Below are 17193 nucleotides of genomic sequence, written 5' to 3'. Positions count from 1 at the left end.
TTCAAACGATGCTCAACCCTACCTGCTACTGTTCTGGACAGCCAATAACTGAAAGTATTTTAATTTATTTTATTTTTAATTATTACAATTATCATTATCTGTGACTTGTTGGTTTGCCTTAATCGATAAACATGTGGGTCTAGATACTCAGACAACTTACAGATTTTGTTGTCAATTTATGTTACTGTAAGTGGTGGGTGTTATTCTTTTTCACTACCTCAAACAACTTGAAAATGATGTGCCATTGGTGTCACACAGTATGGTTATTTCTTTTCACTAGTTCAGACAATTTACAAATTAATAATTGTTTTTTGTGTGTTTTGCTCTTTGCACTACTTCTTCATTTGTTTTGCACTACCCCAGGCTCAGACAACTTAAAATGTGTCATTGGTTCCAAGCATTGACTGTACAGAGGGTTGTCGAAGTTAAATACTGAAGTTGTACTATTTTTTTGCACGACCTCTTAAAAAAACTATTGTATTAATGAGATGATTTAAGTTTTTGGCGATAAAAAGTGTAACAGTAAAAAAAAAAAAAAAAAAAAAAAAGCTGTGCTTTAATTTGTTCCGTGTGGTATCAAAATGGTATCGAGTAGTGACAAGCCTAATTGGTGTCAGCATAAAACATATCACGATACATCGTAATACAATATTTTTTCCCAGTCCTAGTAGTTTCATATGATCACTGCAACTCAGCGTAGTGTTTAGTTTTTGGTTCCATTTTAAAATGCACTAAACATTTACAGCTAAAAAAATTAAGGCCACTGTATTACCTTCAATTTCAATTACTGGTACTCCATTTACGAACATGTGAGGAATGCTGGTACACGCTGCAAAGTTCAATACAAGTTGAATGTACAATAATCTATGTCTTTATTATTCTTTTGAACAACCCTAAATAATTCTGCTGTAAGCTATCGATATAGTCATATAGGAGCATCTGCTTGTTGGTGCGATTATGACGCGATTTACATATGATGCGATTAGTCGACGAATCACAACTACTGTTGTTGAGTAGTCGACTAGCAAAATAATCATTTGTGGCAGCCCTACTTGACACGCTTGCGCCAAACATCAGCACGTATCGCGTTTGTGGATGGCTTCAGCACCACACTAGTGCACAGAGCCAAATATGGAAGTGATTTAAAAAAAAATTGAATCAAATTCGGGAACTGAAAATCGAATCGGGGCTAGAGTCAATCGTTACATCCCTAACATTTACAGTAGATCTATTAAAATGTCAGGAGTATATCAAATTTGGGGTATGTTGATCATGATGTTGACTTACAATATTACTGCAGCTGGGCTGATATTCTCAGAGAATGTAGAAACTACAAAAGAAAATGAGATAATAGTTGGTTAGACAAGTGTTACATGATCACAATTGTGCATTGAAATGGCTCCTCGCTGTGAATAACCTGCAGTACTGCTGACAGACTCCTTGTTGAGAGAGACACTGATGTTGAATGAACTACACTGAAAAAATGTAATGAATTTACTCAATTTAATTTTGGCAAGTGGAATTAGAATTAGAGGTTGCTGTTTCGATCCAACAGCAACTGACTGCTACAAGATTGGAGGCTGACCACATCCTCGGATGGTAGATATTTGGAGCGAAAAAAATCCAGGCGTGATTTCATACACTTGGAGTAATAAAACACATACTAGTTTATCTTGCATAGATTTTTGGTTGGTGTCCAATTGTTTTGATAGCAACGCTGTTTATGTGAATATTCTCACAACTCCATTGACAGATCACCAGACTATTTCAATACAAATACTATTAAATCCCAATATTCCGCGTAGAAGCTCATACTGGGAATTGATCAGTTCTATCTTAAAACATGATGTGGTAATTAAAACGGTCCAATCTTTAATTCATTGCTTTAGGCATAAATCTTTATTATAAAGGACATTTTGCTGTAATTGGGAGCTCCTTAAATTTGAATTAACCAATTTTTTTTTATAAAATATGGGAGTTCTCTAAGTAAAGCTAAAAAAGATGAAGAAGAAAGAATAATTCCAGAAATAACCATGTTGTCACAAAAAGCACCTAATAATCTGTCAGAAAATGACTTAGAACGTCTAATAACTCTACAAAATAAATTGGATGACATTTATAAATTGAAAGCTGATGCAGCCTTTGTTATAAGTAGGAGAAGATGGTTAGAGGAAGGAGAGCAGAACACTGCCTATTTATTTAGATTAGAAAAATTCTGTACTAAATATAAGACGATTCAAAACTTGAATATAAATGGAGACATTACAATCTTCTAATAAAATTGCAAAATATTGTTCTGAATTTTATTCCAAATTATATGAATCAAAGTAGAATGAAGCTCTCGCATGTCAATTTTTGAAATCTCTCACAGGAACCAAAATAATACATTTTGATTCAAAAGATTTATGTGATAAACCGATAACATTACAGGAGATTACCCAGGCAATAGACCACCTTAATCTTAATAAATCTCCAGGGACTGATGGAATTTCCTCTGATTTTTATAAGACTTTTTCAAAACAGCTTGCACCCTTCCTCCTTGTTGTTTTTTTAGAATGAATATGCAATGAATCTCTTCCTCCCACTCTAACTCAAGGCCTAATAACTTTAATTCAGAAACCAAAGAAAGATTTGCTGTTAATTGATAACTGGCGTCCAATTTGCTTATCGAATAATAACTATAGAATTTTGCATCAGTGTTTGCTCAACGAAGAAAAACTGTTCTAGACTCTATAATTGACGAGGTTCAATCTGGCTTCATGACAAACAGACACATCTCCAATAAATCAGATTAGTACTAGATTTAATTGATTATTCAGATTTTTGTCCTGATAATAGTTTCATCCTCTTCTTAGATTTCTATAAGGCTTTTGACACAATAGAACATAATTTTATCCATCATGCCTTGGAGAAATTTGGTTTTGAGAGCTATTTTCGCAGCGCTATCAAACCAATGTACACTAACGGTAATTGCTCAATCAAATTGCATACAGGTACATCTTCTCGTTTTTTGCATTTTTACGAGGTGTTCGGCAAGGATGTCCATTTTTTCCTGATCTTTTTTTACTTTGTACTCAACTTCTTGCAGACTACATAAAACTCAGTCCTCTGAAAGGGATCGCAATTGCAGATAACCACATTATCATCAGCCAACTGGCAGATGGTACAACCTTGTTTTTAAAAGATCTTTGTCAGATACCTTTGGCTATTGAGTTAATTAACACATTCCCTTCCGCCTCTGGACTAAGTTTAAATATAAAGATATGTGAACTTTTTGCGCAAAAAAATGTGATATTCCTTCCTTCTGTAATAAACCTATAAAAGATACTATCACTTATCTTGGTATTACTTTCTTAAAGACGAGGGGATCAGGTGCATCTTAAATTTTGATTTGATTATTGACAAAACCCGTAAAAAAATCAATGGTTGCAGTGATTTGTCTTTAAGGGGAAGGATTTTGCTGACCAAAGCCGAGGGTTTGTCTCGGCTTATATATGCTGCCTTGTCTCTCGATATGAACAAAAAGATTTTGAACGATATAGACAAAATTTTGTCTGGAAGAACAAAACCCATTATATAAAAAAATCAGTTATAATGAACTCCTATGATAGAGGTGGCCTTAACTTTTTGGACTTTCATACCCTAAACAATACCTTTAAGATAAATTGGATAAAACAATTCTTAAAAAAATTCACTTTCAATCTGGAATTTTATTTCAAATTTTGTTTTTTCTAAACTCGGAGGCCTCAAATTCCTTCTATTCTGTAATTATAATATCTCAAAACTCCCCATTAAACATTCTAATTTCCATAAGCAGATACTTCTTTCTTGGTCATTAATTTATAAACATAATTTCTCACCACATAGATATTATTTATGGAACAACAAAGATATTGTATACAGACGAAAATCCTTATTTTATCCCACTTGGTTTTCACATAACATTCTTCTGGTTGGTCAGTTATTTGGTTCGAATGGTTTACTTTTGACACACCAAGACTTTGTTTTGAAATATGGTGTAATTATTTCTGTTTCTGAATTTAATACTGTTGTAAATGCTATTTCTGCTGGTGTCACTATGTTATTTAGGAATTTGGCTGATTACAACTTGACTTTGTTACCCATTGATCCATCCAAAACTGAAATCAGGAGGATTTGTTTTTATCCTAAACGTAACAATTTTAATTTACGAAAACTCTTTCAAAAAGATGTTGCCTCTGTTCCACATGTTGTTTCTTATTGGAATAATCTTGTCAATAATCTTAACCGGCAAAAAATATGGAATCTACCTGCTAAATATTTGATTAACAACAAGATAAAATAAGTAACATTCAAAATAATCCACAGATGTTATCTATGCAAGTTTTTTTTTACAGCGATTTAAAAAAGACATTGACACTCTTTGCACTTTCTGTGAAGAATCTCCTGAAGATGTGTTTCATTTGTTTTGGGATTGACCATTTTCCAGTAAATTTTGGAAACATGTTTATAATTCTATTTTCGCTGTTTTTGAAGCAAGTCTTTCTCTTTGTTTTGAAAATATATTGTTTGGCTTCAATAATTACTTGTCTAAGAAAAAAGAAATATTTAGCATGATTAATCTTAGCATACTGTTGGCTAAATGGCATATACATAAATGTAAATATAATAATCAGAAACCAAATTATCATATGTTTGTAAATGAAGTCATAAATGTGAAATTTCAGCATCTTGACTGACCATTCCTCAGTATTAATATCCTTTCGGTTAGGTGGATTTCTAACTCTATATGGAAGTTTAACAATAATCTTCTTGAGGATGAAGAGTTCTGTAATGAAACAAAGAAAATGGTTAAGGAAACTAATGATTTGAAAATGTCACCTTTGATGAAATGGGAGTGGTTTGAATTCAAAATTAGAGAAACTGCTATTAGTACAAGCAAAACCAATTCTAGAGTGAAGAAACAAAAACAGCAAGATATCATTAAAGGTATAAATAATTTTTGTCTACAAACAGAATTAACAAGGGAGGATCAATCTAAATTATATGATCTGCAAAACCAATTAGATGATTTATATTTGGAAAAAACTAAAGGGGCATTTATTCGATCGAGAGCTCGATGGTTGGAAGACGTGAAAAAAATACATCCTATTTCTTTAGTCTAGAAAAACAAAGACAAACAAAAAAGAAAATTAATAAACTGATGATTCATAATACCCTAACCCTAACCCTAACCCTAACCCTTGCTAATCAAAAGCAAGTTAATGAGCAAATAAGAACATTTGATAGTAATTTGTATAAATCTAAATTTTCAAGGGAGAATTGTCGGTCATTTTTTGAGACAATTCAGGTAGGTAGAAAAGAAATTGATGATCATTTCATGCAACATATAGAGGATGACCTCAGAATAGAAGAATTGGATGAAGCCATTAAACGAATGTTGAAAGGGAGATCTCCAGGGCTCGATGGAATAACTGTGGAGTTTTATCTTTTGTGTGTTTGTGTGTATCTTTTGAGTGACGCTTTATAATGCTCTTGCAGAATGTATTTCAAAAGGACACCTGTCTACTACTATGAAACAGGGAATTGTCACATTAATTCCAAAGCCGAATAAAGACAGACTTTTACTTCAAAATTGGAGGCCAATAACGTTGTTATGTAATGACTATAAATTGTTAGCACATGTTTACTCTAAGAGATTAGATATGGGGTGATCAAATTTAATTGATGAATGTCAATCGGCTTTTATTAAGGGTAGAAGCATACATAATCATACGAGGCTCATTACTGAGTTCTTAGATTATAGTGAATATATTAGAACTTATAGTTATATACTCTTTCTAGATTTGTTTAAGGCTTTTGATACCATTGAACATCCCTTTTTGTTAGAAGCGCTTCACTTCTTGGGTTTTGACGAATAAATTTAGTAATATTGTGAAAAGTTTCTACACTGACATAAGCAACTCTGTTTCCCTAAACCCTGGAGTGACCCTGAGATTTACCGTATTACGTGGTATTCGCCAGGGATGCCCAGTTTCTCCAAAGCTTTTTCTACTGGCAACACAACTATTGACATTACTTATTAATAATGCTGGAAATATACACAGAATTACCATTTTTGATAAAGAATTTAATTCAATTTGCAGATGACACCTGTATATTTTTAAACGATAGATTAACGGTGGACAAAACTCTCAATACCATTTCGACATTTTCTAAAGCATCTGGATTATCTCTAAACATTGATAAATGTGAACTACTCCCTCTTCATACAACTATTGACACATCTGTTGCTTCAGTTGAAGTTAAATCTGAAATAAAATATTTAGGATTAACAATATCGAAAAATGTCGCTAAAAGAGAAGACACAAATATTGCTATTATTAGATACGAAGAAGTCACTTAAGCGCTGGTTGACTCGAGACCTTACTATTTTTGGCAGAATTACACTGTCGAAAGGGGAAGGTATTTTGAAACTGATTTACCCTTGTCACTCTCTGTATATATCATCTCGAAATATTAAGAAAGCTAACACTGTTATTTTTCAGTTCTTGTGGAGGAATAAAACCCATTATATTAAAAGATTCCAGCTTGTTAAGGAATATAATAATGGAGGTATTAAAGCTCCAGAATTTGAATCTTTGATTGGTACCTTTAGAGTGAATTGGATCAAATCTTGTCTGTTGCAACCCAACTCCATGTGGTTCCACATTCCAAAATCTTTATTTAAGAAGATTGAAGGTTTGGATCTTGTGTTGACGTTTGATTTTGATATTAACAGAATCCCTATTAAGTTGTCTAATTTTCATAAACAAATTATTTTTTTCTGGAAAATGATATTTGCCCATAACATTTCTCCTCATAAGTCAATTTTATGGAGCAATAGAGTAATTACAATAAATAGAAGATCAGTCTTTAAAAATATTTGGTTTGAGAACGGCGGCACGGTGGTCGACTGGTTAGCACGTCCGCCTCACAGTTCAGAGGTCGTGGGTTCGATCCCGGCTCCGGCCTCCCTGTGTGGAGTTTGCATGTTCTCCCCGTGCCTGCGTGGGTTTTCTCCGGGAACTCTGGGATTGTGAGTGCGGATGTTTGTCTCTGTGTGCCCTGCGATTGGCTGGCAACCAGTTCAGGGTGTCCCCCGCCTACTGCCCAAAGACAGCTGGGATAGGCTCCAGCACGCCCCGCGACCCTTGTGAGGAGAAGCGGTACAGATAATGGATGGATGGATGGATGGTTTGAGAACGGTGTCATATTTGTAACTGATTTAATGGACAGCCAAGGGACCTTTTTGAGGTATACAGTATTTGTGGAAAAATATCAGTTGAACTGTTCTCAAAAAGAGTATGACAAAATCTGTAATGTAATCCCTTTGCCATTGATCCATTTAATTCGGATTTTTGATGTATAACAATGCTTCAAAGGTATTGCCAAAACTATTGATCCATCCATCCATCCATCCATTATCTCCCGCTTATCCGAAGTCGGGTCGCGGAGGCAGCAGCTTCAGCAGGGAAGCCCAGACTTCCCTCTCCCCAGCAACATCCTCCAGCTCTTCCGGAAGGATCCCAAGGCGTTCCCAGGCAAGCCGGGAGACATAGTCTCTCCAGCGTGTTCTGGGTCGTCCTCGGGGTCTCCTGCCGGTGGGACATGCCCGGAACACCTCACCAGGGAGGCGTCCAGGAGGCATCCTAATCAGATGCCCGAGCCACCTCAACTGGCTCCTCTCGACGCGGAGGAGCAGCGGCTCGACTCTGAGTCCCTCCCGGATGGCCGAACTTCTCACCCTATCTCTAAGGGAGAGCCCAGACACCCTGCGAAGGAAACCCATTTCGGCCGCTTGTATCCGAGATCTTGTTCTTTCGGTCATGACCCACAGCTCATGACCATAGGTGAGAGTAGGAACGTAGATCGACCGGTAAATTGAGAGCTTCGCCTTTCGGCTAAGCTCCTTCTTCACCACGACAGACCGATACAGGGTCCGCATCACAGCAGACGCTGCACCGATCCGCCTGTCGATCTCCCGTTCCATCTTACCCTCACTCGTGAACAAGACCCCAAGATACTTGAACTCCTCCACTTGGGGCAGAATCTCATCCCCGACCTGGAGAGGGCACGCCACCCTTTTCCGACTGAGGACCATGGTCTCAGATTTGGAGGTGCTGATCTTCATTCCGACCGTTTCACACTCGGCTGCGAACCGCTCCAGCGAGAGTTGGAGATCGCGGCTTGAAGAAGCCAACAGTACTACATCATCTGCAAAAAGCAGAGATGCAATACTGAGGCCACCAAACCGGACCCCCTCGACACCTCGGCTGCGCCTAGAAATTCTGTCCATAAAGGTTATGAACAGAATCGGTGACAAAGGGCAGCCTTGGCGGAGTCCAACGCCCACAGGAAACGAATCCGACTTACTGCCGGCAATTCGGACCAAACTCTGGCATCGGTGGTACAGGGACCGGACAGCCCTTATCAGGGGGCTCGGTACCCCGTACTCCCGAAGCACCCCCCACAGAACTCCCCGAGGGACACGGTCGAACGCCTTCTCCAAGTCCACAAAACACATGTAGACCGGTTGGGCAAACTCCCATGCACCCTCGAGGACCCTGCTGAGGGTGTAGAGCTGGTCCACTGTTCCACGGCCAGGACGAAAACCACATTGCTCCTCCTGAATCCGGGATTCGACCTTCGACCTTCTGACAGTGAGACCAAAACTATTGATTGAAGAATATATTTTGTCTGATGAAAAATGTGATAAAAAATTAATTGGTAAGGTCTTCAAAGCCAAAATATTTCATGATTATGATAGAAGGACAGTTTGGCAGGGGTATAATTTGGCAAAGTCAGTCACCATAAATAAAGCATTTACAAACTATAAAAAATGGGCCACTTTGCCGAAAGTCAAACAAACACATTTTAAAATCATAAATAAGATCTATCCCGTGGCTGAATTTCTTAAAAAAATATTTAAATTTGAAGTACAGAACTGTTCCTTCTGCCATAATGATGATGAAACTCAGGATAATTTGTTTTTTCTGTGCCCCATTTCTCAACACTTTTGGACTGATATGAATAATCGGTTGTCATTGAAAATAAATAATGTTCCACAGTTAGAATTATGTCATATCATTTTCTTCATGGATAACTTAGAATGTTCTGTTTCAGATTTGATTAACATTATTTTGTTGTTGGATAAATACCATATACATTGTGCCAAATGGAGAACTAATAAGCCCTCCTTCTCAGGATTTATGACTGACTTTAAAATGAAAAAAGCAATTATGTGAGGAAAATACATACAGACATTGCTAAATATCTATTGTTTTGATTTGGATTGCTTATTTATGCTCCTTTGTGTTTTTGAATGGAAATGCCTCGTTTTTGTTTTTTACTTATGAATCCCCTTTATTTACGTGTTATATACATCTATTTTAGTTTACATGTTGTTACTAAAATTGTGTTATCGTCTGTGAGTGTTTGTAATTTTCAATGTTCAAAGTTAATAAAAAGCATTAAAAAAAAAAAAAAAAGTAAAAATTCAAACCTGAGTGACTGACATACGGGTAACTTTAGGATGAGCAATCGATTGGAGATACAGAGATCTCCTCTTCAGCAGCTGTCAACTGAGCTTTGTGGTACAAGCCATCGGGTCACCGAGTGGAGGTACTTTCAAAACGAAGCGCCGTAGTCAGTACGTCTCGATTTCCGGGTTGTTTTTTCAAACCATAACGCCAATTGAACTCCATGCCTTAGGCATTACTGACACCTAGGGGTAGAATCAGCGCTAATTTTGGTATCAATAATACTGCCCCAAATAGAACAGACACTCGGCATAATATAATGTATCATAATATGAAACAGAGCCTGAGATGAGCGACCAGTCTATGGGTACATGCTGTGCGCTGAGTCAAATCAAACGATAAATATACAATTCAATAGTAATTCAATAATTCATTTTTCCAAGTAAATAATTCAATTTTCAATTCAAATATTCAGTTTTCAATTCAATAATTCAGTTTTCAATTCAAATATTCAAGCTAAGCAATTCAGATTCAGAGAAAGCTTTAGTGATAAAGTGATGTTGACAATCACATCTAAAAAATAGCTATCCCACTCATTTTTGTAAAAATCGCATAGGCTATAATATTCTCAAAATACATTTTTAATAAACCCAATCAGCCACTTCAATTTCAAAACACCGTTCATTACTTCAAAAGCAATAGCATTCACAACTCCTTCTACACGATGTTTAACCACATTGACTTTCCTAATTTACCGAAATCTATTTCTCCATCTGAACTTAATATTAGTGCTATTATTATTTTCTCATTTTATTTGAAACAGATACAGAGAAGGTCAGATAAATAAACCGAGATAAACGATCCGTTTTGAACAGAACTACCCTTCTCAAGATTGTCTCCCTGCAGTCATCTGTTAAAAATGGACTCATATTTATCTATATTGCTTCCAAAATGTTTGCTTTCCATTACAGTATTGTCCTTGGCAATAGTGATACAGTACAGTATTTAACCTCCTAAATAAATAATAATAAATAAATAAATATAATTCTATTAACTGACTGTAGAGGACAGTCATGCAACGTCGATAACTCACATGTTGCATCCACATTTAGTTTCTTTGAGAATACTGTACATGAATGCTTTCAAGTACTAGGGGAATTTGATTAATATTTTTTCGAAAACAAGGTTGTGTCATCTGCCAACTGATTCATCACTATTTTTCTATTTAACACATCCCCACCTAATCGGACCATTCTTAATTAAAATGCTAACATTGCAGCTATCATAAAGAACAAAAGTGGAACTGCCACAACCTTGACCTATGGCTCTTTTAATCTCAAATCTTGAGCAGGTGTCATTACCTAAAGCAGGCATGTCCAAAGTCCGGCCCGGGTGCCAAATGCGGCCCGTGTTCAATTTTCTACCGGGCCGCAGCCTCCATCCATCCATCCATTATCTGTACCGCTTCTCCTCACAAGGGTCGCGGGGCGTGCTGGAGCCTATCCCAGCTGTCTTTGGGCAGTAGGCGGGGGACACCCTGAATTGGTTGCCAGACAATCGCAGGGCACACAGAGACAAACATCCGCACTCACAATCACACCTAGGGGCAATTTAGAGTGTCCAATCAACTTACCATGCATGTTTTTGGAATGTGGGAGGAGACCGGAGTACCCGGAGAAAACCCACGCAGGCACGGGGAGAACATGCAAACTCCACACAGGGAGGCCGGAGCCGGGATCGAACTCACGACCTCTGAACTGTGAGGCGGACGTGCTAACCAGTCGACCACCGTGCCGCCCCGGGCCGCAGCCTCTGGTATAAAATCAATAATGTATGGCCCGTCAATAGTGTTGACCACAGTACAAAATTCACAGGTAAAAAAAAAAAAGCGATTTTATATTTGACCACCAGATAGCAGCAGACATGTGGTTGCCCTCTCGGGTGCTTTAGGAAATTGGCTCCAAGCGGGCTCTCCTCTCAGAACACCCTATCTCTTTGTCGTGTTCGGTGTCAGAGTGAACACCTTGCTAGCAGGATTACATTTTGTGTGGCTCTTTCCAGCGCATTTCTAAACTAAATACTGTAGTGAAGAAAAAGAAAGTTGACAGAGAGGGCCATGCTTCCAGGACAAGTGCAAATAGGCATATTTTTTCACTGAAATACATAAGAAATGTGTCTGTCTAGTTCGCTAAGAGACTGTGGCTGTTTTCAAGGAATTCAATATCAAGAGTCACTACCAGATGAAATATGCAAACTACGACAAAGTGACTGGTAACAAATGCAGTGAAAAATTAAAGCAACTTGAAGCTGAATGGTTGGCCCCCCAGACATATTCACCTCACCAAATCTGGCCCTCTTTGCAAAACGTTTGGAACCCCCTGACCTAAAGCTACATGAGCTATTGATACCATCATAGAGCATAGAAATAGGCTAATAAATCTGTCACCAAACCCAAAATAAAGCCCTGAAAATTAAAGGATGCTCAACTGAAATTCTGAAACTAAAATAAATCCATCCTGAATCATATGTCTATAGTCGATGAAGTCCAGAACAAGCAGAGTTGGGCAATCCGTCCTGGGGACGGAACGGTCCGTCTTGGACGGACGCCCATTTTTGGGCCGGAGGATGGGGGGTGACACGTTTAAAAAAAGGGGCGAACTGAGCAAGGGCGGAAGTGGATTTTAGTCCGGCCCACTAATCGGCCCTCATACGTGTGACGTCGTCACGAGGCGGCCAAAGTTCATCTCAGCCTCCTCAGTGAAAGGCTTCTTTAGGCTTCTTTATACTCCTGCGTCGGAACAAGCGACAACTGCCGCATTGCATCACGTGACAGACGCATTGTGCTGTGAGACAAGTTGACAACAGGTCTGCAACACATGCAGTGCACATCAGAAATTGTTGCTGCGTATACGACTCCGCGCGCATTCTCTCTCGTGATCGGTCCCTTATGTCACATGTTGCGATGACGTACAGTTTCCCCCGGCTTGGCCCGGCAATTTCTTTGTTGCCACGGAGGAGAGGATCCACTTTGCAGCTTGTTGCTGCTGCGAAACAAACTAGTTTAGCAGCTGCGTGAGTGTTATGTCACTTATGTATGTGGAAAGAAGCCTACACACGCATGTACCACCTTCGCCACCACCTTACAGATCGTTTTCACAAGACAATTAAATGCATCGTCTAGTCATCTAGTTCCCTTTGTTGCAAGAGGTACAATATCCATTTTTGTCGCTGTCTTTTTGATGTGACGCCCCCCGACTTGAAATGAAACTGTAACACATTTTCAAAACAACATGTGTGGTTAGTGCGCGAGTATAAAATCTGCCGCAGTGACGTGTTCGCGGATGGCGCAAAAATGAAAATGTCGATTGGGAACTAAATCATATGTTACATTTGCATTGGGAGCGCCGGCGGCAACTCTGTGAACTCTATCCCATTATGCCACGGGGTTGCACATGCACAAGTCCATACCCCGTGTCATTATGGGGAAAATGCTATGTATATTTGCACCATTTAGCTAGTACGTTCGAACGTATTTGCGAGTACTTTTGTAATACTTAGGAGTGCTTTTGAACGTATTTCCAAGTACGTTTGTTAGAAAGAAAGAAAGAAAGAAAGAAAGAAAGAAAGAAAGAAAGAAAGAAAGAAAGAAAGAAAGGTCAGCCATTGGCTCAAAGGGCGACATTTCACAGTGTGGATGGATAATAATCAGACAAAACCTAGGCTGGATGCATGTGAGCAGAGGTGGGTTCCAAAGCTTGCCGCATACAATGACTAGAAATATTTTCCCTGGAACAAAGAATGTAGTCGCTGATGCTCTGAGTAGGGAGCCATTTGTCCAGTCGTGTATCGCCCATCGTCTCGTAACCGAGTTTGGAGTCAATCCTATTCCTCTCTACTCCGGTCCTGTGCGAGTTCTTGTGTGCATCCCTGTTCCTTCCAAGTCTGTCGGGCAAAAAGTGTGGCACAGTACAAGGAATATGCCCCTCAAGGTTTATTTCCGGAAACTTTCCCCCTGCTTCATTGGTCCTTTTGATATTTTGGCTCTGGTAAACCCGTGTGCCGTAAGCCTTATGCTGCATTCACACCAATTCCAGTGGGAGCGTTTCTGGCGGCGCGTTTCAGTTGGAGTCAATGTAGTTCACGCGGAGTATTCATGGAGTCACTTATTTCCTAATTTCTCCCAAATTTATTGATAAAATAGAAAATGACAACTCTTTTCATTTTCCTGATCAAAAAATATATCAATTGAACTTGTAAGTGAAAACATGGCCATCCCGGCCCCATCGTCCCTTTAAGTGTGGATTGTGGTTGACGTCCGTGGTCCCACTGCATTTAAAACGGTCAATAAAAAGAAAAGCATCAAAGATCTGTAGAGTATTTTGTTCGTTTGTTTCTTTATTTCACTACATCGTTTATAATCTGATGATAGCACATTGGGAAAGATTGCAATACACAAGCAGGAATCTGAGTTTTATATTGAATCTTCTTTAAGTTACCATTACCCTTCCTTGTGACTCTGTGACTATATCTACAGTATTTACATCTGAGACGTATACTACTACTCTCATTTCATCATGTAGTGGGGGACAACCACGCTTTGCTAAACACAACATAATTAATAGTAGTGTAAGAAATAACAACATAAATGACTCTAAAGCAGGGCTGTCCGGCACAAAATCGACATCAACATTCTTTACTTTTAATTTAGTTAACACAGTAAAACCAATATATCAGTTTACCTACTGTGAAACATGGGAGGAAGCCCTGTTACTGTATGTTCTGGGGCCGCTTTACTACATCCAGGAAATGGTGTCTTGAATTTGTGCAGGCTGTCATATCAACACTGTGAAGACTAGAAGGAAATGTGTTGCCCAGTGTCAGAAAGCATATTTGTTTGTGTGGTGCATATTTGTTTGTGTGGTACTAGTTTAAACAGAGTCAGAAAATGAATGCAATTCAGTAAAACTAAAAAACATTAGGGTTTCGGTGTTTCTGCTAGGACGCCAATATCAACAACTCGCGCACAAACAAATTGCTGAGTGGTCTGAGTGTCATCTGTTCTGATATTTCATTTGACGTGAGTAACTAAACTTCGGACATCCCTGCTCTAAAGTTCTTTTAGCAAAAAAAAAAACAAAACATGTTGGGTAGAGAAGTTTTAATAGCAGAGGGTGACATGGCTATGGGTTAGCCATTTCATCTGATGTCATAGAAGAAGTCAGGCTTGGCAAGGCTCCCATTTCTACAAATTACAAAAAGAGAAAAAAAAACTTTATTTTTCATATATCCCTACGTGTGAAGCTGTTTGTGAGGGATCCAAATCAATATCTTAATCATCATAAATAACGAAAATTGAATCAGCACCAATCTGGACACTTTTAAGGATATCCATAGCCTGCATACAGTATGTCTGTAATGTATAGTGTTATTCACAAATTTGTTTAGTAGTAGATAAAATACATAGATGACCCACCCCTCATCCATTCATTTTCTGTACTACTTGTCCAGTTTAGGATCAAGTGCAGAGGTACTAAACAATGCCTCTTGACCCCCATTTGGTGGCTTAAGTGTACTTTGTGTAACCCCACTAAATAATAAACTATTTGCCAAGTATCCATAACACCCTTGGCTGAGACAGTATGAATACCTTTGAATTTGAGGTATGTCAGGAAGTCAATGACAGTGTGGACAATGTCTTGCTCTGCTTTCCTTTGGCCTCCTGTGAAAATAGAGCAAGAATTTTTGGAGCAACGAGGAGACAAATTCACTCTACAGCCGATCAAAAAAGTCAGTATTTTAAAGCACGTAGAGGGAATGAAAACCTGTGAGAATCATGTCAGAACATTCAAAAGCAAAGGAAATATTTGTTTTAAACATTTAACGTGCTAGAACAGCAGTGTAAAAGTTGCAAGAACTTTCCCCTGAGGCTTTTGTACGTCTACTGATGTAACCTCAGTGGGTCCGTTTTCCACGACCCAGCCCCTATTCCACGATCTCTCAAGGCCCCTGTGCTGTTCAAAGCCCTGGTTTTGGCTTGGAACGAACGGCCCCAAAATCAGCACGCCTACTTTGTACAGGATGAATTTGATTTACAAGTGCATATTGCATCTACTCATAAAATAACTTAAATGAACTCCTCATTTAATGACACTTTTTTTTTTCAGAGCAACACTCAGTATGTTTAACTTGGTGGTGTGGTGCTAAACAGATATTACAATGTCATACATACATTATGCACAGAATACCAACCTATTTGGACGTTTTCCTCCCAGTCTATGTCTCTCTTGCCAGCAAGACCAGGCTTATCTCCCAGTATTCTCTGTCCATCTATGCCATCTGGAAAAGAGTGGTGTTGTTTGTAGTTGTCAACGTTTAAGGCAGCCAGCATGCCAAATACACTTTAACACAATTCAATTCTACTTTAAAGCCTCATGCTGATTCTGTATTATAACCTGCAGTTGACACCTAAAATAAGTTTGATTTCATTTTCTTTGTTGTTGTTCGGACTTGCTTCAATTAATTGTAATTGAATACAAAATTAAATTCATCTTAATTCACTAAATGTGTGTGTGTGGGGGGCGGGGGGGTTCTTTGGGGGCGCGGGGCGACGTATACTCCAGTGCGACTTATATATGTTTTTTTCTTCTGTATTATGCATTTTATGGCTGGTGCGACTTGTACTCCGGATCGACGTATAGTCGGGAAAATACGGTATATCTAGTATTTTGTATGACCGCCATGACTTTTATGGACAGCAAAATGTTTGCTAGGCCTGGAATGAACAAGTTGTCAGTTTTTTTCTCAGGGTCTACTTATTTGTGCAACATGGTCTTTCATAAATTTGTAAAGAAAATGAATGATTTTTTGTGTGTACAAATGAACAAATCCACATTTGTGGGGATATTTTGTAGTATAGTATTCCAGGAAATCTTGATTCTGAAAGAAAACTAAAGGTGTTCTTACAAACCTGTTGGAGTGTAATCATTTATGCTGGGCACTGTATATGGCCTGCTAAATAGCACATGACAGCTACTAGCAACAATGCTAGAAACAAGATGAATACCACTGATGAATACCACCAACTCCTTTAGAAGATGGCGGTGCTAATTTTTAAAAAATGCACCATCCTGAAGTGTTTGTGGAGGTGAATGGGAAATTCGGCAATGAGACCACACTACCAATGTCTCCAAACAGTGGACAGGAGGATGCTAACAGACAGCTAGCTTCAGCCACCAGCCCTCCTTGGAATGTGCTGGGAGCGAAATCAAAAGTGCGGAGTTTTCCCCCATCAGCCAAACCTGATTGTCAACAAATAAATGAGGAGTTCCACTGGCTCATGATCAAGACCAAGCAATCAGGACTTTGGTACCGGCAAGAAAAAGGAAACAATCTTAAGGACAATGAAAACAAAACACTGGTATTGAACTGACAAACAGGTTCACCTGACCCGCACGCTTTGGTGGATCACAGCACCAATGAAAGGTGTGAAAGTGGACCTTTTCAGCAAATGCCAACAGCTACTTGGCCACAAACACTGATAATAGGCAATAAAGTCTTATTTGGTGTCAAATGTCAATGTAACGGAAAGAACACAAAGGTTCTGTGTTGTTAAGATTTCTGAAAAAGACAAGATTGTATTTTACACAGGAGCATTTGATGTATTGAACAGTCAGAGATACTGAAGCAAGACTTT

The 17193-nt window shown here is 38.6% G+C and overlaps 1 protein-coding gene across 2 annotated transcripts in view; it reads right to left on the bottom strand.

Moving 5' to 3' along the window:
• Positions 1-13881: 13881 nt before the first annotated feature.
• The window catches only part of gal (galanin/GMAP prepropeptide), a 32478-nt gene continuing 29166 nt past the window's right edge, over positions 13882-17193 (bottom strand). For both annotated transcript variants that reach the window (XM_086028613.1, XM_086028614.1), the window contains 3 exons: positions 15750-15836; positions 15148-15219; positions 13882-14742 (listed from right to left, as the gene is read on the bottom strand). In XM_086028613.1, coding sequence (XP_085884739.1) covers positions 14681-14742; positions 15148-15219; positions 15750-15836 — 221 coding nt within the window. In that variant the 3' untranslated portion in view covers positions 13882-14680. The remainder of the gene's footprint in view (positions 14743-15147; positions 15220-15749; positions 15837-17193) is intronic.

This window comes from Filicampus tigris, chromosome 4, assembly GCF_054856515.1.
Source record: "Filicampus tigris isolate MCC_2025a chromosome 4, RoL_Ftig_1.0, whole genome shotgun sequence".
NCBI lineage: Eukaryota > Metazoa > Chordata > Actinopteri > Syngnathiformes > Syngnathidae > Filicampus > Filicampus tigris.
Note: the sequence above shows the minus strand (reverse complement) of the source record. Positions and strands in the feature narration are given on the sequence as shown.